Source organism: Lissotriton vulgaris, chromosome 11 (assembly GCF_964263255.1).
Source record: "Lissotriton vulgaris chromosome 11, aLisVul1.2, whole genome shotgun sequence".
Classification (NCBI taxonomy): domain Eukaryota; kingdom Metazoa; phylum Chordata; class Amphibia; order Caudata; family Salamandridae; genus Lissotriton; species Lissotriton vulgaris.
In genome coordinates this window covers 553533675-553559474 of record NC_141699.1, presented here as the reverse complement: position 1 = coordinate 553559474, position 25800 = coordinate 553533675, and the positions used below count along the sequence as shown (strand labels likewise).

The 25800-nt window shown below is 47.8% G+C and overlaps 1 protein-coding gene across 3 annotated transcripts in view; it reads left to right on the top strand.

Annotated features, from left to right (window-relative positions):
- Positions 1 to 25800, top strand: part of CCAR2 (cell cycle and apoptosis regulator 2) — a 405097-nt gene that overhangs the window by 361878 nt on the left and 17419 nt on the right. For all 3 annotated transcript variants that reach the window (XM_086943621.1, XM_086943620.1, XM_086943622.1), the window contains 2 exons: positions 3225 to 3419; positions 3607 to 3812. In XM_086943621.1, coding sequence (XP_086799747.1) covers positions 3225 to 3419; positions 3607 to 3812 — 401 coding nt within the window. The remainder of the gene's footprint in view (positions 1 to 3224; positions 3420 to 3606; positions 3813 to 25800) is intronic.

The following is a 25800-nucleotide window of genomic DNA, read 5'->3' as shown; positions in this document are numbered from 1 at the left end:
CAGTTATAGTTTAGTCAAAAAGCTATATAACTTCTGCCCAAACATGATCACGTATGACCTTAAATAGTATAACACTCATGACATGTGAATTTCCGTTTTTAAGAGGACAAGACTATGGATTGGGCGTTTTCCTGTGGGTGGATGCACTGCCTGGCTGAAGGCTAGTGCATAATGGGGTGGAAGTTATAGTTTTTTACTAAACTATAACTGGTGTATTTCTGTGGCCTTTGTAAATATAGGAAACTAAATTTACAAATGTTACTAAGGATTCTGTATGGTCCCGTTATTTGCCATCTGTGTCCACTGGCGGACTCGGAGCGGAGGAGGTCCATGCGGTAAGTCGTGAGGGGGTGACACCATGAGTTACCCGCACCGGGTGACACCAACCCTAGTGACGCCACTGCCGACATGGCCATATGCAAATCAGTCTTGACCCTGTGCCTCATGGGAACAGTCCACCCCGAACTGCCAAGCCATGTCTTCCCTGGACCGGAATCAAGCCGGTTTCTGGCTATCAGCTGTCTTCAGCTAGGATAGCTTGACTCCAGTGGCGTAGTGAGCACGGGACCCATGTCTGGGCATACCCTTCCCACATAGGGTGAACAGCAAAACCCACAAGATGATAGACGGAATGTTGCACAATGGCAAAGCATTCACCGCAGTCACAGATCTGGGTTTAATCCATTGTTATTTTGCTCACCAAGCCACCCCAGTTTAGACATCGACGTCGGCCAAACATTTGTGTAGAAATTAACAGACAGTGGCTCAAGGCTGAAACTCAAAGGTTAGGCGACGCGTACGAGGAATCTTCGAACACTGTGTTTCTGCTGTACCACGTCAGTGTGCTGGAAATAGGTCCTACAATGTCCACAAAAACTGCGAGTTAAGATCCTGGAGGAAAGCTTCGAAATGTAGTACATTTAGAATATTACAATAATCCACAATGAGCAGGGAGGTCTTCTTAGCAAACTGTTTTTGAGAATGCCTGATGGATCGGTTTCTTAAGTGTAAAAATAAAATATGCAGTTTGCCAACCAGGCTCCAAATTTGGAGATCCCTCGGGCATCAGTTTACAATCTGTAGTCTGAGGACGTTATTAAACTTTTCTTAGTTTTTGTTGTTGGTTTTTTTAATGAAATCTGCGATGATCAGGGGAAGAAAACTGTGACATATCCACAGGCTTTAAGATTAGGAGCATCTTGGAACCTTCACATTGGAAAGACGTGGTTATTGGGCACTGATGCCAATGGGGTAGTTCCCACTTATTTGATCACATTGTTTCTGCACTGTCATCTAAACTCCACTCATACCCAAGTGCTTTAACACCTGCAATGACTGCACACTGGCGCCTGCAACCAGGGAGGTACAGGGAGACAACCCATGGACACTGAGGGACACATAGTGACACTGAGGGACACAGTGACACTGAGGGACACAGTGACACTGAGGGACACAGTGACACTGAGGGACACAGTGACACTGAGGGACACAGTGACACTGAGGGACACAGTGACACTGAGGGACACATAGTGACACTGAGGGACACATAGTGACACTGAGGGACACATAGTGACACTGAGGGACACATAGTGACACTGAGGGACACATGGCGACACTGAGGGACACATGGCGACACTGAGGGACACATGGCGACACTGAGGGACACATGGCGACACTGAGGGACACATAGCGACACTGAGGGACACATAGCGACACTGAGGGACACATAGCGACACTGAGGGACACATAGCGACACTGAGGGACACATAGCGACACTGAGGGACACATAGCGAGACTGAGGGACACATAGCGAGACTGAGGGACACATAGCCAGACTGAGGGACACATAGCGAGACTGAGGGACACATAGCGAGACTGAGGGACACATAGCGAGACTGAGGGACACCTAGCGAGACTGAGGGACACCTAGCGAGACTGAGGGACACATAGCGAGACTGAGGGACACATAGCGAGACTGAGGGACACATAGCGAGACTGAGGGATACATAGCGAGACTGAGGGACACATAGCGAGACTGAGGGACACCTAGCGAGACTGAGGGACACCTAGCGAGACTGAGGGACACATAGCGAGACTGAGGGACACATAGCGAGACTGAGGGACACATAGCGAGACTGAGGGACACATAGCGAGACTGAGGGACACATGGCACAACTCTGGGTAGACCTAGAAAAGAGTTGATTAGAAACTGGGGGAATGTTTTTTGACACTTCAGACAAGAGGTCACTGGTGAGACACTGATTGACACTGTCAAGATACAAGACACAGACTAAGGGGGACACAGGATGAATGGTAGGAAAACACAGGAAAGCTAGTGGGGAATCGTGGGCGGACACTGTGGAGAGATGGAGGCCATTTTAGAGAGACCAAATACAACTAGGTAGGCTCCGGGTGAAATTTGAGAATCCCAGAGTTAATAGGGAGAAGGAGACGTGGGAGAATAGATACTGTGAACCCCACAAACTTAATAGGAGACAGAGACACAGGAAGACCCTGTTAGATGACCAAGGGACATTGACATGAGGTAGATGCGAATACCTGAGAAAATGTGAAGAAGTTGATGGTAGGGAGATTCAAGCTGGGAAACACAGGCACAAAAAAAAGGGAGAGGTAGGCTTTTTAATGTCTTTGCAAGGTCATGTCTGCCCATTGGGATGTATTCTAAAATTGTGAATCTAGTGAAAGATTGATTGTTAAAAGTACATAACGTTTACCTCTTGAGTGGTACAACTATGATCTTGGGCAACCAACAATAAAATTGCCCCAACTATGCCTTAATTAGTGGACAGCCTCAATCGAGCTGCAGATTGGTTGGAAGCCACTACTTTAAACATCTGACATGTGGGTTGTTCTCCCAGCAGTAACTATTGATCTCAGAAAACTTTCCTAGAGGGGAGTCAAGAATTCGATACTAGTCTTGAATACTATAGCTTAGCAACTCGAGGCTTTATTCACCAGAGTCCCTAGAGTTTAGAAATAGTTCAGGCACCAAAGAAACCCCAGTCCAGTGAGCGAAAAAAGATCAAATGATTTCAGTTTTGCCGCAGACTTATTAAAAATAACAGAAATCTATTGACCATGTTGATAATGTATTATCTTTTAGAACATGCTGATATTAATTGAGAGTCCAATGCATACAGCAATGCAAACTCTTACAATGCCCAATATTGTAGGCTGAAGGTGACAGTTTTTGTTCTCACCAGTTGCAGGAAACCGTGGGCTCTTAAACATGGGAACAGAAATGTCAGTGAAGCCGTGCTCTGCAGCCCCTCAAGGGGATCTTGTTCCCTACAATGGCACAGTTCTTAACATTCGGAATATGCTGGAGAAGATGGAGCACACTGAAGATGGACGCTTGCAGTTGGAGAGCAAGATCCATTCACTAGAATGTAAAATAGGTGAGCAACTTAAGGTGTGAACAGGAGGTAGTGGGAGGGAAACCTATGTGAGCCACCCCTTCCCTATCCTTCCAATCTTAGTCACGCACTTTCTCTGTTCTAACCACCCTCCCACATTCTTTTCACCCCACCACTTGCTCGCCTGTCCTGATTGTCTGCAAAACTAATATTTGTTTTCCCCTGACAGTGGATTCCCAAGTTCGAGTGACCTCTGTGGAGCAGGAAAACAAGACTCTGACTTCTGAGATGCAGGCACTACAAAAGCGATTAGCCGAAATGGAGCAGCAGTTGAAATCCACAGAAAAACAAAAATATGCCATCCAGAGGCAGCTGCAGGAGAATAACCGGCGCCTTAACCCTCTACAAATGGAGCTTCAGAAGATCATTGAGAAGGTATAGCAGTGGAGAATTTAGGGATTTGTGGGAGGGTCTCTCTGGAATATTTATCATAGGGTGGGTGGATGGGGTCTAGTTGCTAAGGTTTGGAATAGTGCGGTGATCCAGGAGCAGCTTTAGAGTTAAATTTGAATAGATTTGAGGGTAGAGGATCTTTCCATTCAGGCCCTCCCACTGACTATGGATCTCCTATTCTTTGATAGTCTTTAAAAAGAAATTATAAAAGGCTACTGGGCTGGTACCTGCCTCAGACTTTTCTTTGTCGGTACTAGTCTCATGCTCTCATAAAAGATGGGTCCAGCTCGGCTATCCTCTAGGCTGATCCTCTCTCATGCTTCTCTTTCAACTTGTCCCTACTTAATCATTCTCCATGGTTCCAGATTACACATGGAGACAATCTAAGCTAAAATCTGTGTCTTTATTTTAAAATTTGATTATGCTGTGAGTGCGATCTTCGTTTTAAGATGTGGTTGACTAGAGTATAACTTCAGAGGTTGACACTAATATGGGAGGCGGGGTTGTTTAGAAAAAGCACTGATTTGGTAACCTAAATCCTATGTCCAGAACCAAAAACTATGGTGCGTTTCCATTCTGTTAGAGTGCCTACATGGTGTTTTCTCTAAAAGGTGTCCACATTAGCCCAAGCGCAGTCGCCACCTTTCTTTTTTGCAGAAGGTACACCAACAAATTAGGCAGCCAAGACATTGGAGTGGAAACAGCTGCTCTGTTGCCGGTTTCCTCTTGCCTCTATGTACTGTGCACTACCTCAGAGAAAAGAGTTTGGGGTAGAGAGGTGTGGTTCTGCACGTCTCCTCCATGAATGGCTGAGCAAGCAGGGTTGGAGAAGCATAACATCTGCTTGAGCTTTCGAGCTATCATTTTGCAGTGTCCCTTGCCTGCTGAGTCCCATGCAGTGTTCCTGTTTCCCATGCTTCATTGTTGAGCTTGTTCCAGACATTCAACAGCAGCTTTTCATCCTCCTCAGTAGGCTGCTGCAGTATTTCTGATTTCCTTGCAGTCATAGATGATGGCTCCACTAAATGTCAGGTTTTGTTATCTGTTTATTTTGGTTGAGGGGCCAATGCAATAATCTTTGTTCGAGGTATGTGGGCTGCTGAATTCATATCTGTGCCTAGATCACCGCCTAGTGTTGGGTCCGGATGATTGCACATTGTTGTCCTGGAAGAGTGTTCGAAGTATCACAAGATAGGTGGTTCCTCCCTTGGACTACAGTGCGCATGGGCATCCTCTCCATGCTCAGATTGTTTTTTTCCGCCATTGGGTTCGGATGTACTTTCCAGCACTCCAAGTTCGGAAAACTTTTCAAAAGGCCTTCGGTTTCGTCGGTATTGTTTGCGATCGGTACCGATAACCTTCTTTAACTTTACTTTGCACTCCGGTCGTCGAATCGGGCTGCTAGGCCTTCTCGACGCCACGTGGACCGACGGTCGATGGAACTAAGTCCATTCAAGTACTGCCCGCAGTGCAACTCGAAGTTCCTGCACACCGATAAACATCCAGTGTGCAATAAATGCTTGTCTACAGATCACAATGAAGACAATTGCCTAGCTTGTGCCCAGTTCCGTTCCAAAAAGACTATCCGGAATTGACGGGCGGCTAGGCAAGAAATGCAGAGGTCGGCACCAGAGCCCGAGAATATCTTCGACGCCGAGGAAGAAGTGGTTGACGCCGAAGACTCTGATCAAGAGGAAGATCAATTCTCCGAGCACGACTCTGAATATTATATCGACGGCGAAGAAATCGTCGAGGTCGAAGAATACGACCAAGATATCGTAGCTGTCGAAGACGACTCCGATGACGACGAGGGGCGAACCGTGAGTACACCGCCCCATACAGACCCTACACCAATATCAGAGACTCAGGTCGAGGCATCGCCAACAGGCCTTAGCCAAGATCAATATACTGGTTCTACAGCCACGCCATACCGCCCAGCTAAGAACATACAAAAAGAGCCTTCTGAGACACGTATTCCAAGGCCAGGTCCATCGATCCGAAACTCATCGACACGACAGTCTTCGGACCGAACGTCGTCGAACCGAAGGTGATAAAGCCAAAGGGCGCCGACCCGAAGGCTACCGTTCCTTCAACACCTTCTAAGCCAAAGGCCTTTGAATCGACCTCGAAGCCAAAGCACGTCGACTTCAGCAAATCGGGTTCAATGGTCGAAAAAGTAAAGAACGGTGTCGACGAAGAAAAAAGGCCTAAGCCCAAGGCGGTCGTCGAACTGAAACAGAAACCGAAAGTAGACCACACAAGATCGGTCGAGCCGAAGCCCGTCGATCCAAAAAGGGGCATTGAGCCAAAACAGCAGGCTCCGAAGACAACTCTAACACCTAAACAGGTTACCGAACCGACGAAACCGCTCAGTCCGAAAACCGTGGTGAAACCTGTAAAAGATGTCGGACCGACAAAACCTGTCTGCAAGCCTCAAAAACCGATCCAGGCACCAAAAGCGGTCGAACCGAGTAAAGGCATCAAACCGAAAAAGGTAAAACCACAAACTACGGCGCCAAAGCAAAAAACTGTGGAGGAGATCATCCATCCAGACCCATCCACAGAAGATCAGTCAAAACTATGTATTGACCCAAATACTGGGAAAGTGACTGTTTATAAAAAGAAGAAAAGACCAGTGCCAAGTGAACGCTTTTCTAAAATTCCCCTCAAAAAGAAGGCTGTGCTACCTCTCCTATTCTTTTCCAACCTATCTCTCCAGCTATGCCTGCTACTCATACACATCACACTCACCTGCACGCTCTAACTACAACCTAGATGAAGATCAGGATGCAGATGGGGGTTTTGGAGATATACAAAACCTATATGTAGACCCTAATACACAACCATGGGGGGATGGAGGTGAGCCAGACAATGAGGGGGCTCTACCCATTACAGACCCTACTGTATACCCAGCTAAGCCATCATCCACAGAAGACACAGTGGCTTTGAACTCCTTAATAGACAGAGCTGCAAGCTACCATAATGTAGACATGCATTCTGATGCTATAGAAGAGGACTTTCTATTTGAGACACTGGCAACATCAGAAAGAAGTGTCAAAACACTCCCCATGTTAAAGGGCATCCTAAAACACGCAAATGACATCTTCAAAGACACTGCTAGGGCACGTGTCATCAACCCTAGAATAGAGAAGAAGTATAGGGCTGCACCAGTAGACCCTACATACATCAGGGGACAACTGCCTTTAGACTCATTGGTGGCATCCAACGCACGAAAGCGTGCAAATTCACAAAGAACTGGAGAGGCTCCTCCTCCTGACAAGGAGCCTAAGATTTTAGAAGCACCAGGCAAAAGAGTATCAGCTCAAGCAGCAAACTCATGGAGAATAGCCAATACACAGGTCTTGCTGGCCAGATATGACAGGGCACACTATGATACTTTAGAGGGACTTCTCCAACATATACCCGAGCCTTACAAAGAGCAGGCAGATTAACTTATACAGGAGGAAAAGCTCATCACCAATGCCTCCATTAAGTGTGCTCTAGACGCGGCAGATACAGCTGCCAGATCTATTAACACAAGCGTACTGCTTAGAAGGCACGCATGGCTTCGCATATCTGGATTCAAAAATGAAGTACAGGCCACAATTCTTAACAAGCCTATAAATCCAGATTTTTTGTTTGGTCCAGCAGTTGACTCAATTCTGGTCAATATGAAAAAGGACAACGAAACTGCAAAATCCATGGGAGCCCTTCAGTCCCAACAACACAGAGGCTCCTTTCGTCGCTCAAGTTATAGAGGAATGGCGCGAAGTAACACATCGCAGCAATCCTCCACTTACAAAACTAATACGCAATCCACATAAAATAAAAACACGAACAGGGGTGGATACAGAGGAAATAACACAAAGGGCAGGGGTCGTGGAGGCAATGCCAATAGATCCTCCACTAACACCAAACAGTGACTTCTTGGCACTACCCCCAAACCATATAACACCGGTCGGGGAAGACTACAACAATTCCTGCCAGTCTGGTTAGACATCACTACAGACAGGTGGGTAAGGCAACTTATCCAACATGGCTATTGCCTAGAACTCACGTCAACACCACCCAAAATACCACCCATGCACCGTCCAATGTCGCAAGAACATATAACATTACTGCAGCAAGAGGTCATCAGTATGCTACAAAAGGGGGCCATAGAACCAGTCCCACTACCACATCAAGGAACAGGAGTATACTCACTATACTTCCTCATTCCGAAAAAGGACGGTTCGCTCAGACCGATATTAGACCTCAGGCCCCTCAACATGTACATTTTGTCAGAGCACTTTCATATGCTCACTCTCCAACAAGTTTTACCGCTGCTTTGACAGGGAGACTTCCTAGCAACTCTAGACCTCAAAGACGCATACTTTCATAAACCAATACACCCTGCTCACAGAAAGTATCTAAGGTTTCCTATTCAAGGACAGCACTACCAGTTCAAAGTCCTACCATTCGGTGTAACAACAGCTCCACGGGTGTTCACCAAATGCCTAACAACAGTGGCGGCACATCTCAGGAGACAACACAGTCATGTGTACCCATATCTGGACGATTGGCTAATACACGCGTCATCAGCCCAGCAATGTGCCAGCCACATGTCAAAGACCATTCATCTCCTGCACAGCCTAGGCTTCTCACTAAACTACCCAAAGTCGCACCTGCAACCCTCCCATGTACAACAGTACCTGGGAGCAACAATAGATACACTAGCAGCAAAGGCATATCCGAACGCAGCACGAATAAACGGAATGCAAACGTTAATCCAAAGGTTCAGACCCCAACACTCATTGCCAGCTCGAGTGTTTATGCAACTCATAGGCATGATGGCCTCGTGAATATTCATAGTCCCTCATGCCAGGTTACACATGCGTTCGCTACAAGATGGTGACCAGTCGAGCATACAACTCTCTGCATTGGTGGAATCCACAAAGCCTTTGCAAAGGACGACTGTTCCAAGAGCCTGTCCCACAAATAGTGATGACAGCGGACGCATCCCTGCAAGGCTGGGGAGCCCATGTCCTGCATTACACAGTTCAGGGACTATGGACTATGCAACAGAAAAAAATGCACATCAACCTTCTGGAGTTGATGGCAATCTTCCTAGCACTAAAAGCATTCAAAAAACACTTATGCAACAAGACTGTGTTGATCCGGACGGACAACATGACAGCGATGTATTATCTTCAAAAACAAGGAGGGACACACTCCCCACAGCTGTCGCATTTGGCTCAAAACATGTGGAAATGGGCCATTCAAAGGAACATGTTTCTCATGGCAGAGCACCTCCCAGGCAAAGACAATCAGATGGCCGACCTGCTCAGTAGGCACAGTCAACAGATGCACGAATGGGAGATTCACCCCAATGTGCTCCAACCATTCTTACGGAAATAGGGACAACCTGAGATAGATCTGTTTGCCACAAGCGAAAACGCAAAATGCCAGTACTTTGCCGCCAGGTTCCCACATCCGCAGTCGCAGGGCAATGCGATATGGATGAACTGGTCAGGCAAATTTGCGTACGCTTTTCCCCCAGCTCCACTAATACCGCTAGTGGCACGCAAAATGCGCCAACATTCACTGACTCTTATCCTAGTTGCTCCCACATGGGCGAGACAACCATGGTACACGACGTTCCTAGAACAGTCAGTGGTGCCTCATCAAAGACTGCGACTAACACCCAGTCTTCTTACTCAGAACCGTGGCGAAATCCAACACCCAGACCCGCAACAGCTGAACCTGGCGGACCTGGCTCTTGAGATCCTAGAGTTTGGATACCTAAACTTGCCTCCAGACTGCATGAATATTATCAAAGAGGCAAGAAGACCCACTACCAGGGCATGTTATGCGGCTAAGTGGAAACGATTCGTCATTTACTGCAGTAACAATGACATAAACCCATTAGATGCTTCGACACGAAACATCATTTGCTATCTCTTGCACCTACAGCGTTGCAATTTAGCCTACTCATCCATCAGGATACATCTAGCTGCGTTAGCAGCATATCTCCAAAACAGGCAACACCTTTCACTATTAAAGTGCCAGCAATTAAATCATTTATGGAAGGACTTAAACGAGTCATTCCCCCAAGGCACCCACCTTCACCAGTCTGGAATCTGAACATCGTTTTAACCAGACTTATGGGACCACCTTTTGAACCACTACACTCATGCGAACTACAAGTTTTTACTTGGAAAGTGGCTTTCCTTATTGCCATTACTTCACTTAGAGTTAGTGAGATGCAAGCCCCAACTATTCAGGAGCCATTCATTCAAGTACATGCAAATAGAGTAGTTCTCAGAACAAACCCTAAATTCATGCCAAAAGTGGTATCCCAGTTCTCCAGTATTAGGGGTGTCTTTCATAGATTCACATGCTTGAATATTCAGTGGGAGTCCCACGGTAAATAAAATAGCAATAATGCTAAATATAATAATTATATATATATATACATATAATGCATAAAAGAATAGAAAAACATAGTAGGAATCTCCAAAAACCATTCTTACATAGGAATGCATGGTAAAGAGAAAAATCCACTGTAACACGTTAGTGTCATTATGTTGGTCCAAATTACAGCCAATCAGGCGTCAGCACCCTCTAGAACCTTCTCCTCAGAAGCTCAAGCCCTCAGATTTTCTACCGCACGTCGTGTGAAGGGAGTCTCCCTGAGCTCTGCTCAGTTTTTAGGTCTCGCCTGTCGATGCGCATGCGCATCGAGCAAGCGAGACTATGGGGGCTTATCCACTCTTTGTCCAACTTGCAAGGAATCGTGGCGATTCCTTGCAATGCCCGTGACTTTTAAGCTCAATGTGCATGCGCATTGAGCTTAAAAGCGCGTGCACATGCCCCCAGCCGCCTGCCTTGCCTACTCTCCCGCCCCCTCACTTCTTGATTGCACGGCCGCTAGGCCGTGCCTCCCCTACTCTCCTCCTCCTACTCTCCTCCCCTCGCCGTCTGTTCCCGCACTCCTCCCACACCCCCGCTCCACCCCCTCCCCTGCATGCCATGTCGCGTCGCATTTCTCCTCCCCCCAGCCGCCTGCCTTGCCTACTCTCCCGCCCCCTCACTTCTTGATTGCACGGACGCTAGGCCGTGCCTCCCCTACTCTCCTCCTCCTACTCTCCTCCCCCCTCCCCTTATCTGGCCTTCCCTCCGTCTGTTCCCTCTCCCCGCTCCGCCCCCTCCCCTGCCCGCCGTCTGTTCGAGACAATCATGAAACCAGATGCTTTGATGCAGACTTCACTGCTTTTAGTGGAGCTACTGACGGATAAACGGCTTCAGGGCGCACTGTCACTCAACAGTTGTGGCAACTTATGCAATTGTGCATGAAAAGCTGCTTGTTTACTTAGTGTGCGGAATTGTAGTGCCTAGAAGCACAAGGCCAAGACCTGAGTGGATGTGCTGAGCCGCTCCTTCTGCACAGAGAAGGAGTTCCCTGCGGCTCACACCAGTGTTTATCCGTACGGGCAGCAGCTTCCTGGCGCTGTGGATCAAGGAACAGACCATTATTTCTTTGAAGTCGTGGAATGTGCTGTGACATCACAGTCTGTCGCAGACCTGTGTTTGGTTGTCTCTCGCTTCAAGGCCAAGGCTGTGCTTGGACTTGCCTTCTTTACCTCCAGACTCATGAATCAGGGATTCACCCAGACCAAGCCCCGTTCTTTCCACAAGGCACTCGTGGATTACACCTCCTCCGACGTGCTTCAAGAGTTATACTTAACTTTTCAGCCACACACACTCGCCCAAATACAGGTCGGTACCCACAGATTGAATATGTGGGTCAATGAGGCAATGCCACCTCAGTCTGTTTTTACATGGGCTGGTTTGGGGTTTCGGAGCATATCCTTGGTTCAGTTTGCATTGACCAGTATCCAGCTGGTGTTGGGGGTTTGTATTTAGCACGGCAATGGCAGCGCCCATCAGTTGTGTGATCCCCTTTCAGGGCTGCCCCTTTAACAGGATCTTTTAACTAAATGGACTGAAGATCTGAACTTGGATACACAGCACATTCACTGTGCCCAGTATTCCCTTTTGGGTAAGCCGGGGCCTGGGTTCGACCTCGGGGTCACAGGTTCAAATCCCAGCAGGGCCACTCAGCCTTTCATCCTTCTGATGTCGATAAAGTGAGTACCATTGGACTGGGTATCAATAAACATATGTTATTCAGTGCCAGAATACACGCCTGCGTGAATGTGCGCTTTACACTTTAAGTTAAGTGCTTGGATTTGACCAGACTCTTTGAAGAAACTTTACTCTGTTGCCGAATAGAATATCTTCCTTGGTGTACGCAACCAAGGTTACAGAATACACTTTCACGATAAGTTGAAGAAGGATTAGGTTGACCTCTCAGGGTGATTGTGTGATCTGTAGTGTCAGGTTAACTGGAATTATGTTCTATTGAAGTGCAGGCAGTGCTTTCTTCTACAAACACAAGTCCTCGAGTTTGTGTGGAAATACATTTACCCTCTGTTTATGGAATAACTTCCTTGGAGCTCTGCTGAAGAGGTATTTACTCTGGATAGATTTCTGCTGAATCACACAATTAGGGGCTAGATCTGAAGTAGTGTCCAGGCCATGTGAAATGTCATGCTTAGTGTCTGTGACATAAAGTGTGCAAATGATAATAAACAGGGCTCTGTGCATCTTGTGTGTGGTACGTCTAACCTGCTCTAGTTAATATGCATGTCATCAAAGAGGTTCCTTTGATTTGCAATTTTTGTATATTGGGAACAAACGTAGTAGTGGGGGATGTTGTTATTCAGTTGGTGGAAATTAGCTAAGTGCACAGCTGTTGCCAATCAAAACATTAACAAAGTTGTGTCCTTACACCTAATTTTGCCTAGGCCCAGATTTCTTGCTAAAATATTGTTCTAAGAGAATTGTCATGCTGAAACACATGTTGGCAATGTTTTCATCTTGCTTTTTTCTTAAACATTTCTAAGTTTGTAATCTACAAGAAAGAAGCAGATAGTTTTTAAAAAATGTGGAAGTTTGCGTTGACAAAGTCACTAAACTTCTCCCGTCGCTAAATAAACCTTGGTGTAAGATCTACACATTTGTTGTTGTTTCTTGTTGAGAGAAATGCTCTTATGACACCTTTGATAATGTTGTTTGGTAATAAAAGTGTAAAATGAAGGAATAATCTCACTGCCCCATTCCACCACCCTTCCATTCCGAAGAATACAGGAACATTTTTTCCACCGAAGATAAACAGGTTTTGTTCCCCCAGTGTTTCACGGACTTTGTCCACTGACGGCTGCCTTGTATTTAATTGTCAGTGTACTTTTTATATTGCCACAAAGAGGGCAGTCTCATGTTCTTTCACCTTTTTAGGATCTAAAACGTTTGCAACACTAATGCGCCTTTAATTAATCCAACTCAGTTGTAAATTATATAAAATCTACTTCAAATCCTGCCCAAATCGCACTATTTGCATATTTATTGCCTAATGGGGGTAGAAACTCTAGTTATAGTGAGTGAATGGTAAAAAAAAATGCATGATTGACCTAATACTGGCGGGCATTTTACTCTCAATAGGTAGGATATTTTACATTATACACCACTTCCTGTAAACAAATGTGACAGAAAGGTAAAATAAAGTCACGTTCCAATTAGGAAAAACATTAGCTGTGTGCAGCCAAAAATCAGTGTAGGGAGGACTTAGGTCACATACTTAAATTTTAGGCTGAACATGTCATCAAGACTCTGTTTTCCCAGTTATGGGCTTTTTTTTACCAGTACTAACGTTCAGATGTATTAGTGCAACCGGCTTACTAGTATCAAATCCCAAGAGTGGAAAAAGTGTTCGGGTGTCAAGGAGTCACAAAGGAGCTACTCTGCTATAAAACGCTGCGAGTCGTGTCACGAAGCTTGAACGGGGATATTTTTGGAGGGACATCTATTGAGATCAGCTTTTACATCGGCATGTTTATATTAGCATAAGCTCGGATACCTTCCAATTTAACTTCCCCTACAAAAAATGCTCCTCCTACCTGATGCGGTGTATGAGGGGGGGTCAACGAAACAATGGATTACTTCCGGTACACGTTCTAAAACTTCTGCCCGAAGCGAAACAAAGGAGGAATCACCAAGGTAGACATAAAGAACGGACTACAATCTTCTCGGTGTCCAGTTCGGAATTAGCTAATTTGGATATCTAACCAGTAGCCGTCCTTTTAGAATGTTGTTAGTTTTTCGTCTTATTTTTACAGCAGGTCATGCTTGTTTATTGCTGGTAAAACTGTCGAATACGCACGTGCAAGTCTGACTGTCCGCCCTCCAACATTTATCGGGATTTCACTTGCGCGAGTAACTGTAAGTTCCTTATCTTCATAGTGTTAGTCGGCATGTGATTGAAGTACCGAATTATTGTGAGGATGGTCAACAATAGGAGATGTACGTAGGACTTTTCAAACCCACCCTCACTCACCCTCACCCTCAACCCCTCACCCTCACTCATCCTCAACCCCTCACCCTCACTCACCCTCACCCTCACTCAACCCCTCACCCTCACTCACTCTCAACCCCTCACTCACCCTCAACACCTCACAATGACTCACACTCACCCTCACACACCCTCACCCTCACACACCCTCTGCATAACAACACCTCTCACACCCTCACTCACCCTCACTCACACTCACGCAACGTCACACACCCGAAGCCTCACACCCCCTCACTCACACTCACCCTCACACCCCCTAACCCGCACACCGCCTAACGCTCACACCCCCTAACGCTCACACCCCCTAACAATCACCCCCTAACCCTCACCCCCTCACTCTCACCCCGCACCCTCACCCCTCACCCTCACCCCACCCCTCACCCCCCCACCCCCCCACCCCCTCACCCTCCACCCTCACTCACCCTCAACCCCTCACCCTCACACCCTCAACCCTTCAACCTCTCACTCACCCTCACTCACCCTCAACACCTCAGCCTCAGCCTCCCCCTCACTCACCCTCACTCACCCTCAACCCCTCACACTCACTCACCCTCAACCCCTCACACTCACTCACCCTCAACTCCTCACCCTCACTCACCCTCACTCACCCTCACCCACACTCACCCTCCCTCAACCCCTCACCCTCACTCACCCTCAACCCCTCACCCTCAAACCTTCACCCTCAACCCCTCACTCACTCTCACTCACCCTCACTCAACCTCAACTACTCTCACTCACCCTCAACCCCTCACCCTAACTCACCCTCACCCTCACTCACCCTCAACACCTCACCCTCAACACCTCACCCTCAACACCTCACCCTCAACACCTCACCCTCAACACCTCACCCTCAACACCTGACCCTCAACACCTCACCCTCAACACCTCACCCTCACTCACCCTCACCCTCACTCACCCTCATTCACCCTCACTCACCCTCAACCCCTCACCCTCACACAGTGCAATAGGTCTCAGACCATTTCAGTTAGAGCTTTAAGAAATGTTTATGGCTTTTTTTATTTGTAATTCTTTAGCATTGGCTACAGGAAACAAAAATGCTAAACATTTACAAAAAAAAACCATAAACAATTCTAAAAGCACTAACTCTAATGGTGCGAGACCTATTGCATTTCCAATGCTTGTTCTACTCTACTCATCTATCCAGTGTTTGTCACAACATGTCAAGTAAGAAGTCTTTATTTAGACCCTGCTCTTCTTGTGGGAAGCTGCGCTTTTTGAAAAGGACCCTCATCAAAAAGTGTATATATTGTTTATACCCTGATCATGAGGCTAGCAGCTGCAAGTTCTGTAGAACTTTCTCTACTAAGACTCTGAAGGACAGAGAAGGCCGCCTTCTCCTTTGGCTTCAACGCCTCAAAGACAAGGATTCTGCCCTTTCAGATGCAGAAAGTTTTCATTCAGGACTTTCTACAGCAGCATCTAAACGTGGTAGTTTACAGGATGTTCCATCTCCTTTTCTAAAGAAGATGAAGTTGGCCTTGCCTTTGGCTTCTGTGGCGTCCTCAGCCACGCCTACCACTTTTACGCCCACAACGCTGACGACCACATCAGCTTTTTCTTCATCGACGACGATCTCGTCGACAGCTTCCACGTCGACGAGGGTTGCCTTGCCTTCCAAGCCAGTTCCGTCGACGATCCCCATCTCGTCCACGAAGAAGAAAGAATCCTCGTCGACGAAAGTCTTCAAGAACTCGTCGTCGACGACGACTCCGTCGACGAAGACCTCGTCGACGAAGATACCGTTGACCAAAGACTCGTCGACGAAGATACCGTCGACCAAAGACTAGTCGACGAAGACAACGTCGAATAAAGCCTCGTCGACGAAGACTCCGTCTACGGAGGCTACACTGGCGTCGACGACCATTTCGTCCACGATTGCTTCGTCGACAGTAGCCCCGACGACGGCTCCGTCGACGGCCGTATCATCGACGATGATTTCTTCAACGCCATCTTAGTCTACGAGCAAGCCAGCATCGTCGACGTTATAGACGACGGCACCGTCAACGGTGGCACCGACGTCCTTTGCCTCGTGGCCGTTAGTACCTTTGAAATCTTCAGAATCTTCTTGTCGTCGCAAAAAGATTCCTTGTCATCAGCTCTCTGATCCTGAGACGCAACCACCTTCTCCGATGTTTGCCACTACATCTGAGCCTGACACTGACTCAGAACATGAAGGGGATACCTTTGGAGCGGCACATAGTCCATCTGACTTAATAATTAAGTGTCAAGACTCTGATTCAGATGAAGGTGACGATGATCAACAGTCTCAGTCTGAGGTTCAAGTCTCTATGGCCACCATTCCTTTAACTTTGATCTCAAATTTCCAACATATGCTGGATGATTATAACCGCCGTTTCCCACCTACGCCGCAGACTACTCCGGCTCCATCGCCGGCTACAGTGGCGCTGCCTCCACCTTCTCGGCCACCTGTGTTACCACCTGCAACTTCGTCGCAGGTCCAAACTTCTGTCAGGATCCATACCACAGTCTATCCACAGGATGTGGATGATGAGGCGATCCCAGAACGTGAGGACGGAGAAGTCCCCGACAATTCGGGTGACCCGGATATGGCGGACTGGGATGATTATCGGGCACAGACGCCCTCACCTCAGCCAGGAAACTCTGGAGATTCACCTCCTGTAGACATCGCCAGTTTCCATCTTTTAATGGATAAAACAGCTCTACGCTTTAACTTATCAACATCACAGCTTGAGGAGGATTGTTTTCTTTATGATTTTAAAGACAAACAAACCCACACAATTCCCATCATCTATTTTGTCTGGATGGAAGGAATTAAGCTCATGACTGCTCCAAACTCCTTACCTGCACAAATCCCGCGCCTTGAGAAAAAGTACAAGGCCCGATTGGGTCTCCAGCTTGCCTGCTTTCTCACCCCAAACCGGACTCGGTAGTGACCCAGGCCGCACAGCGTCGAGCCCGGAATCCAGCGGCTCCTATCACAACCCCTCCGGATAGAGAGGGTAGACGTCTTGATGCTATTGGCCGCAAGTTCTCAACAATGGCTTCCACATCGGTGTGAGAAGGTGGCCTGATATGCAGTGGTCACTATTCTAGTGACCACTATGTATCAGTCCAGCAACCCTTATTGATGATTGGTTGTAAGTCAACCTTATAGACCAGCTATCCTAGTAGCGTGGATACGAGCAGTCTAAGGCTAAAGACTCGAGAGGGCGTGTTAAGCCAGCTGTTATACCACATATACCCCTTGAACACCAAGTGAAAGGACACCACACAAGTGTTATGAAAATAAACAGTTATTTATTAAGAATCACAACAGCCCTGTACTCTTTATGAGGACAGGGTACTAAGCACAAACCAAAACTCTTACAAAAATACTTAAGTTAGCACAGTATATACAAATGCCCGAGGGGCACGGAAAACCATATACTTGAAAAGTGGAATGCGAAATTACTAGCAGGTAAGTACAGTATTAATAGGCTTTGGAATCGCTAGGACTTGACTATAGAATCGTTAGATTACTTCTAGGCGACCCAGGGGACTCGGGTGCAGTGTGTGCACTCTCACGCGAGATGCGGGACAAAGTCTATGGTAGCTAGAATTTGCAAAGTTAGTGTTCTCGGGCGAACCCGACCTGGTAGGGAGAAAACGAAAGTAGATTCTGACCCTTGGATAGTGAGGCTATGCTGGGGCACCGAAATGCCGAAGTTACCTAGCCCAGGGGCTGCAGCTGCATAGGACTCAAAAGACGTCGGGAATCCTCGTTGACGGACCAGGAGCCTGGAAGAAAGAAGTTGCTGGCAGGCGACCAGTGAAGAAAGTTCGGTGGATCCAAGCCTGGATCGATGGAAGAGGACACCTGAAAGCAGAGGGGACCAAGTTCGAGACTACTAGCCAGTAGTCAGTGGGCACCAGAAGGGCACCGGATGGTAGCCACCTCGACAAGGCGTGTGGGTGACGCTGGGCTCGGAGATCTCACGGACCAGGAGGCGTTGTCGGCGACCAGGAAGGAGGATCGAGCTGTCCCACGAAGATAGAAGCTGTCGGCGTCGCTGGGCCCAGGATTGGGCAACAAAGCCTTGGCAAATTCAAGCCCACGCGGTGGACCTAAAATGGCGTCTGGAGTGGACCAGGAGGGTCCGGGGTGCCTCTCTTCAAGAAGGAAGCAAGGGCCAGTCTGGAGCAACCAGACCAGCAGCAGTGATGTCGTCGGGCGTCGTTCAGAAGGCCACAAGCCAGCCGGCTAGTAGCCAAACAACGCGGTGCACAGCAAACAGCAGAAGGGCCCCACGCAGATCGTGGAGATGCAGGGAGGCTGACCTTGGGTGCAGGAGCTGCGCAGGGTCGGGACTTCTCGGACCCCAAAGCACTCACCCGTGGAGGACACGGTGGGCTTGTTGTAAAGATGTCGTGCAGTCTTGGTGATCGTCGGTCCCTCGAGGTCTCGTCGCACTCACGGTTCTCAGCTTGGCTGTAGAGGTGAGTAGATGTCAGAGGTGCCAGGGAAGCCGGGTCTCGTCGAGCTGGGTCGTCGGATTCGTGATGAAGGACTTGCAGCAGACCGCAGTGTTCTTTAGGATGGTGCCTGCGGATGCAGGGTGACTACTCCTTAGCCACAAGGGAGAATCTTGATGAAGAAATCGTGAAGTCCTTTCGCAGAAAGTCGTGTCTTGATTCCAAAGATGATCTAATTTGAACAGGGGGCCCGCTCCCATCTTTATACTAAAAAAGGGGGCTGACCCGGTGACTAGGTCCTGCCTATGGGTGGGACTAGGAGGGGGGTGGTTACACCCCTCTGCCATGCCGGACTTCCCCAGGCCAGGGGCTGGTGTGCCCCTGGAACTGGTTCAGACTGGCCTATGCGTAGTGAGCACCGGGGTGCCACTCAGCAGTCACCTTCCTGTAAAGCCCTGCCTACCCAGGATACACAAAACCATGTCTGGGACGGTGCTAGCACCGCCCCTGACAGGAAACCCTTTGTCCAGGCTCCCCTCGCTGGAAGGACTCCCAGCTGCAGGGGGTCAGACTCGTGTCTGTGGTGGCAGCATCCATTTTGTGGAGCTGAGGCTTCAGTTAACTTTAACCGGGGTTCACAGTTACATACATGTCGTGTCCCTCTAGAAGGGTGGAATGCTAACCCCGTCGCCAGAATTGGCGAGGGGTTAGTATTCCAATTCGTATGACACCTTACTCGACATGTTTTGATAAAGCAATACCAAAGTTAGCATTTAACCGCGAGGATTATAATGCACTTAAGAGTATATGGTATGCGATATCATGGAACAGCTATTAGGACTTGGTTCCGCAAGCTGCAGACAGGCTCAGCTCATGCCAGAGCACCATCTCACACGATTCCAAGCACTCTGCCTTCAGGATTGTCAAGGCCTGCCATAGGAGTGACTGATAGGAATCTGTGTGTCCATTTTAGGGTTAGGTATAGGTATACTACACCTATAGCAAAGGGTGATTACACGACTTTGCCCCAGCTGTCATGCAGCCAGTTGTGTCAAATTTAGGAGGCCAGCCAGGGGTGGCATAATACATGCTGCGGCCCCTGGCAGCCCTGGGTACACCCATGCCCTGAGTTACAGGGTCTGATAGGGTGGCCCAGTACCAATTGGAAATGCACCTAGGGTACATGGAATCCATTTTACAGAGAGAGCAGTAGGCCTGGGGTCCTGATTGGCAGGGCCCCAGGTCGACTATGTCAAAAACCAGCTAAAACACAGGGCAAAAAGTTGGGGGCAACCATAGTCAGGAGGTACCTTCCTACAATCGGTTCGAGCAGCCAATTGGTTAGCCATCTTGGGACGCTATGACAGGCAAATGTGGTCAGACATTTCAGATCTCATAGCCCTCATACCTGATGCTTCCAAGGCTGACGCTCTACAGATCCTTCGAGATGGTCAGAGGACGTCAGAAGAGATGATCGACTGTGCCGTCGATGTAGCCAATACAGGATTCCGTCTCCTTGCAAGTGCAGCTGCACTCCGAAGACAAGGTTGGCTAAAATCCACATCCTTCCGGCAGGAGGTGCAATCCAGAATACTGGACATGCCCTATGATGGGGAGTCACTATTCGGTTCTCATATTGATGAGGCTCTGGAGTCCATTAAAAAGGACACCAATACGGCAAAGTCTTTGGGCACGTTGCAATTTCGGAAGCAGTCCTTTCGAGGTGCGTGCGGACGCGGCACTTCTTCCAACGTTCGAGGTGGGCAGCAATACCGCTCATACAATCAGAGCGGCCAACGTTACACGCCCAATCAGCAAACTCGTTAACAGTCCTTCAGACCTTACAGAGGAAAAACCTCTTACCGGGGATCCAACTCCAAACGTCAATGACTTTACCCATCAAAATGTTGGAGGTCGAATCTGTGTTTTACTCCCAATGGTCCTCGATCACCTCGGACCGCTGGGTGTTGGACATTGTACGACGAGGTCATACACTAGAGTTCGTAGAGATTCCTCCTTGCACGCCCCCTCGTGGCCCGCCTCCTCCGCACCTCGAGGAGCTTTACCATCAGGTCCTTCTTCTTGTGTTAAAAAGTGCAGTCGAAGTGGTTCCGAAACTTCAAAGAGGAGAGGCGTTTTACTCTCGATTCTTCCTCATACTCAAGAAGACCGGGGATTGGCGACCCATTCTGGATCTGAGGGCTCTCAACCAGTTCTTAAAGTCCCAATCGTTCCGCATGCTGACGTTACAGGAAATCCTTTATGTTCTATCCAACGAGGATTACATGACCACCATAGACCTTCAGGACGCTTACTTTCATGTCCCTATTATCCAACAACATCGCCAGTACCTGCGTTTCAAGGTGGGACCAATGCACTTTCAGTTCAAGGTACGGCCCTTCGGGCTGCGTTCAGCTCCTCGAGTGTTCACGAAGGTACTGGCTCCTGTGGTGGCTCACCTGCGTCTCCAAGGCGTGCAAATCTTTCCATATCTGGACGATTGCCTTCTAAAATCTCAATCCCACCATCAGCTACATCAGGACACTCGCCTTTGCCAGCAAGTGTTTCAGTCCCTGGGATTGACCATCAAAGTCGCAGTTTACACCTCTGCAGACCAGATCCTTTCTGGGAGCGATCCTAGATACGAAGCTCTCCAAAGCATTCGTCTCCCACGAACGACGTCTCAAAATCCTTCGTTTGGTCACTCTCATTCGAAGAAAACAGTCCATTTCTGTTCGGACGTTAAAGTCATTCTTGGGAATGGCTTAATCATGCATCGCACTGATCCCAAATTGCAGGTTGCGTACCCGTCCCATTCAGGAAGAACTGGACTTACAATGGCGTCAGGTCTCCGGCTCCTTCAACGACCTGGTCGCAGTCACACCCCGCATGCGAAGGAGCTTGCTTTGGTGGGCGCAACTTTCAAATCTGGAAATGGGAACGTCCTTTCTTTTTCACGCACCAGATCTCAGGCTGACGACAGACGCCTCCCTGGAGGGGTGGGGCGCTCATCTCCAGGGCCTATCCATCAAGGGGAAGTGGGCTCCGCCCCAGCGCAAGTGGCATATCAACAGGCTAGAATTAATGGCAATCTTCCTTGCGCTCAAATCATTCCTCCCGATAGTTCACGGGGAGTCAGTGTTAATCCAAACGGACAATACCACCAGTATGCACTACGTGAACAAACAAAGGGGACCCAAGTCACCTCATCTGTCTCACTTGGCTCAGTCGATCTGGGATTGGGCTCTCGGCCAACAGATCACCTTGACAGCCGTCCACCTTCCAGGTGTGTCCAACATCTTGGCGGACTCTCTGAGCAGGTCCGCCTCCTCAACGCACGAATGGGAACTACACCAACCGACTCTGGATCATGTTTTTCTTCAGTGGGGTCACCCAGATCTAGACCTCTTTGCAACACCGGAGAATCGGAAATGCCCGTCTTATGCAAGTTGGCATCCCCACCCCGGGTCGTGTGGGAATGCCCTTTTGATAGACTGGTGCGGTCTATTTGCATACGCTTTTCCGCCGATTCCGCTAATACCACGGGTGCTGTGGAAAATGCGGAGACAACATTGCCACATCCTGTTGGTCGCAACTCGTTGGCCAAGGCAGGCATGGTTCTCAGAACTGCTTCTGTTGTCCCAATGCAAGCCCATTCCTCTGCGTCCTCGTCCGGACCTACTTTCGATGGACAGGGGTCTAGTGTGCCATCCGGATCCCTCCACGCTGCAATTGTGGGCATGGAACCTGAGTACATGGAATTCGCAGATTTGAACTTAACTCAGGAATGCAGAGGCATTCTGGCTCAGGCTAGGGCTCCGTCTACCATCAAGACTTATAAACTCAAGTGGGGAAGATTCTGCCATCGGTGTGTCTCAACCAATGTCCATCCTATTCATTCCACTCCAGAGCAGCTTCTTCCATTCTTCTTAAGCCTTGCTCAGTCAGGACTCTCTCATTCTACCCTGAGAGTTTTGTTAGCTGCTATATCTCGCTTCAGGCATGATGGCTCTTCTTCCCTCTGCTCGTCCAGAATCATCCGACAATTCTTCAAAGGACTTTTCCGCAAGTTCCCACCTATTCGGCGCCCTCCTCCATCGTGGCACCTCAATGTTGTGCTATCCCAACTTACGAAGTCAGCATTTGATCCTATCCATAAATCGGATATCAAATTCCTCACTTGGAAGGTTGTGCTTCTTTTGGCTTTGACCTCATCTCGCCGCGTGAGCGATCTGCATGCTTTCACTATCAAGCCGCCCTACCTTCAATTCAAGCCTAACGGAGTGGCGCTCCGCACCAACCCCTCTTTCCTACCTAAAGTACCGACAGACTTTCATTTGAATGAGCCTGTGTTCCTAAAAACTTTCTTTCCGGACCCTAAGTCTCCAGCGGAACAGCGCTTGCATTCTTTGGACACCAAACGATGTCTTAAATTTTACATTGCCAGAACTGCTTCCTTCCGTAAGTCTGACCAGCTGTTCATCGCTTACGGACGTTTCCGTAAAGGACATCCTGTTTCTAAACCTACTGTTGCTCGATGGCTATCCTCCGCCATCGCCTTCTGCCATCAACAAGCTGGTAAACCGCTGCAGTCTTCGGTGAGGGCTCATTCTACAAGGGCAATGTCTTCATCCACCGCCTTGTTTGCTGGTGTGCCTCTTCATCAGATTTGCCGTGCAGCGACATGGTCCAGCAGGCACACTTTCACCAAGCATTACTGTTTGGACGCCATCAATGATGCGGATACCGCTGTGGGACAGGCAGTGCTTCGCCATCTGTTTCAATAAGGTGAGCCTCTGTTTCCCCCCCCCCCCCCCCCCCCTTGTTGTTTACTGTGATTGCTATGATATTACGTGACTGTATTATTCTGATACTGTCTGATGCTTGACCTTGCACTCTCAGTTCTCGGAGGTTACTGCTTTCTATTCTATTCAAGCATGTGAATCTATGAAAGACACCCCTAATACTGGAGAAGAACAATTGTTACTTACCTGTAAACAGGTGGTTCTCCAGTATTGATGTCTTTCATAGATTCACATGCGACCCACCCTCCTCCCCTCAGAGGCTCTCTTCTCCTCAGGCACTCTTTATTACTTGTGCTACAAAAATCTGAGGGCTTGAGCTTCTGAGGAGAAGGTTCTAGAGGGTGCTGACGCCTGATTGGCTGTAATTTGGACCAACATAATGACACTAACGTGTTACAGTGGATTTTTCTCTTTACCATGCATTCCTATGTAAGAATGGTTTTTGGAGATTCCTACTATGTTTTTCTATTCTTTTATGCATTATATGTATATATATTTTATTATATATAATTATTATATTTAGCATTATTGCTATTTTATTTACCGTGGGACTCCCACTTCGACGACGGGGAATATTCAAGCATGTGAATCTATGAAAGACACCAATACTGGAGAACCACCTGTTTACAGGTAAGTAACAATTGTTCTTCCATATAAATCAAACAATAGACCTGCCGGTGTTCTTTCAAAACCCACAGACAGTTGCTGAAAGGGCCTTGCATACTCTAGATGTCAAAAGAGCTCTGCTATATTATATAGATAGAACTAAAGCATTTCGAGAAAAAAAAAACAGTTGTTTGTTGCTTTCTCGCCACAACACAAAGGCAACCCTATTTCTAAATCGGGTATAGCCAGATGGATCGTTAAGTGCATTCAGATATGTTACTTAAAGGCAAAACGCACCTTAACAGTTCCCCCTAGGGCACATTCTACACGCAAACTAGGGGCATCCATGGCTTTCCTGGGAAATATTCCTTTACACGAAATTTGTAGAGCAGCCACATGGACAACCATACATACATTTACCAAACACTACTGGGTAGATGTACATTCCAAACAGCAAGCTTCTGTAGGACAGGCTGTTCTCAACTCTTTCAGACTGCTGCAGCTGGCACAGGCAGCCACCTCTAGGGGAGATACAGCTATACATTCTATGCACAGATAGGAATTCAGCAGCCCACATGCCTCGAACGGAATATGCTACTTCCCAGTATGCATCTGTTCTTGGCATGTAGGGCTGCTGACCTTCATATCGCCCACCCGCCTCCCCGGTCCCTGTCGCAGCTGTAGCATTCACTCTTTGCATGGACATCTCTTACTGTGCTATACTCCATCTCTGCCACAATGGCGAAAAACAATCTGAGCATGGAGAGGATGCCCATGCGCACTGTAGTCCAAGGGAGGAGCCATCTATCTCGTGATACTTCGAAGACTCTTCCAGGACAACAATGTGCAATCATCTGGACCCAACACTAGGCGGCGATCTATGCACAGATATGAATGTCAGCAGCCCTACATGCCAAGAACAGATGCATACTGGTAAGTAGCATATTCCTTCGGCAATATGCCATAAGAAATTCACATTAAAAATAGAAATACATGCAGGGGGTGCTATGGTCACAACAATGTTATGATGGCAGGACATGAGTTGAATCTCGCTGAATGTGCTACTATATACTGTGCTAATAGCTATTGCTGGAACGTTAAATGTACGATTTACCATTGCATTGTTCTTGTAAACAATAAAAATTTAAAGACAAAAAAAATAGAAATACAAGAGCTGCAGAAATGTATAATCCACATCAGCAAGTTAAGAAGCATTTGCAATGCAATAGGTCTCACATTTGTTAAAGTTTAAGCTATTTGTATTTGTTTGTTGTTTCATTTAATTAAAATTGTTAACAAAGAGAAAAAGGCTGGTTGGAGAACACTCCGTCCAGACACTTTTTGGGCATAAATAAAACATAATCATTTCATTTAACAAAACTGTTAGTAATATATAAGACATATTAGTTTCTTTAACCCCTTGGCTGCTGGGGTAATTTTCCTGCTGTGCTGGGGGGCGGGGGGCGAGCACAGCGCCCCGGTGCTCATGACGAGCTCAGCTCGTCATGAGCTACAGTGCTCCTGTGCTCATGACGAGCTGAGTTTGTCACGGCCACACCCGTTTCAATAGAATGTTCAGCACAGCAGGGTAATTATTCCAGCGTGCGAGTGTTCTAATGGCCATGACGAGCTCATGAGCATGCAAGGGGTTAAA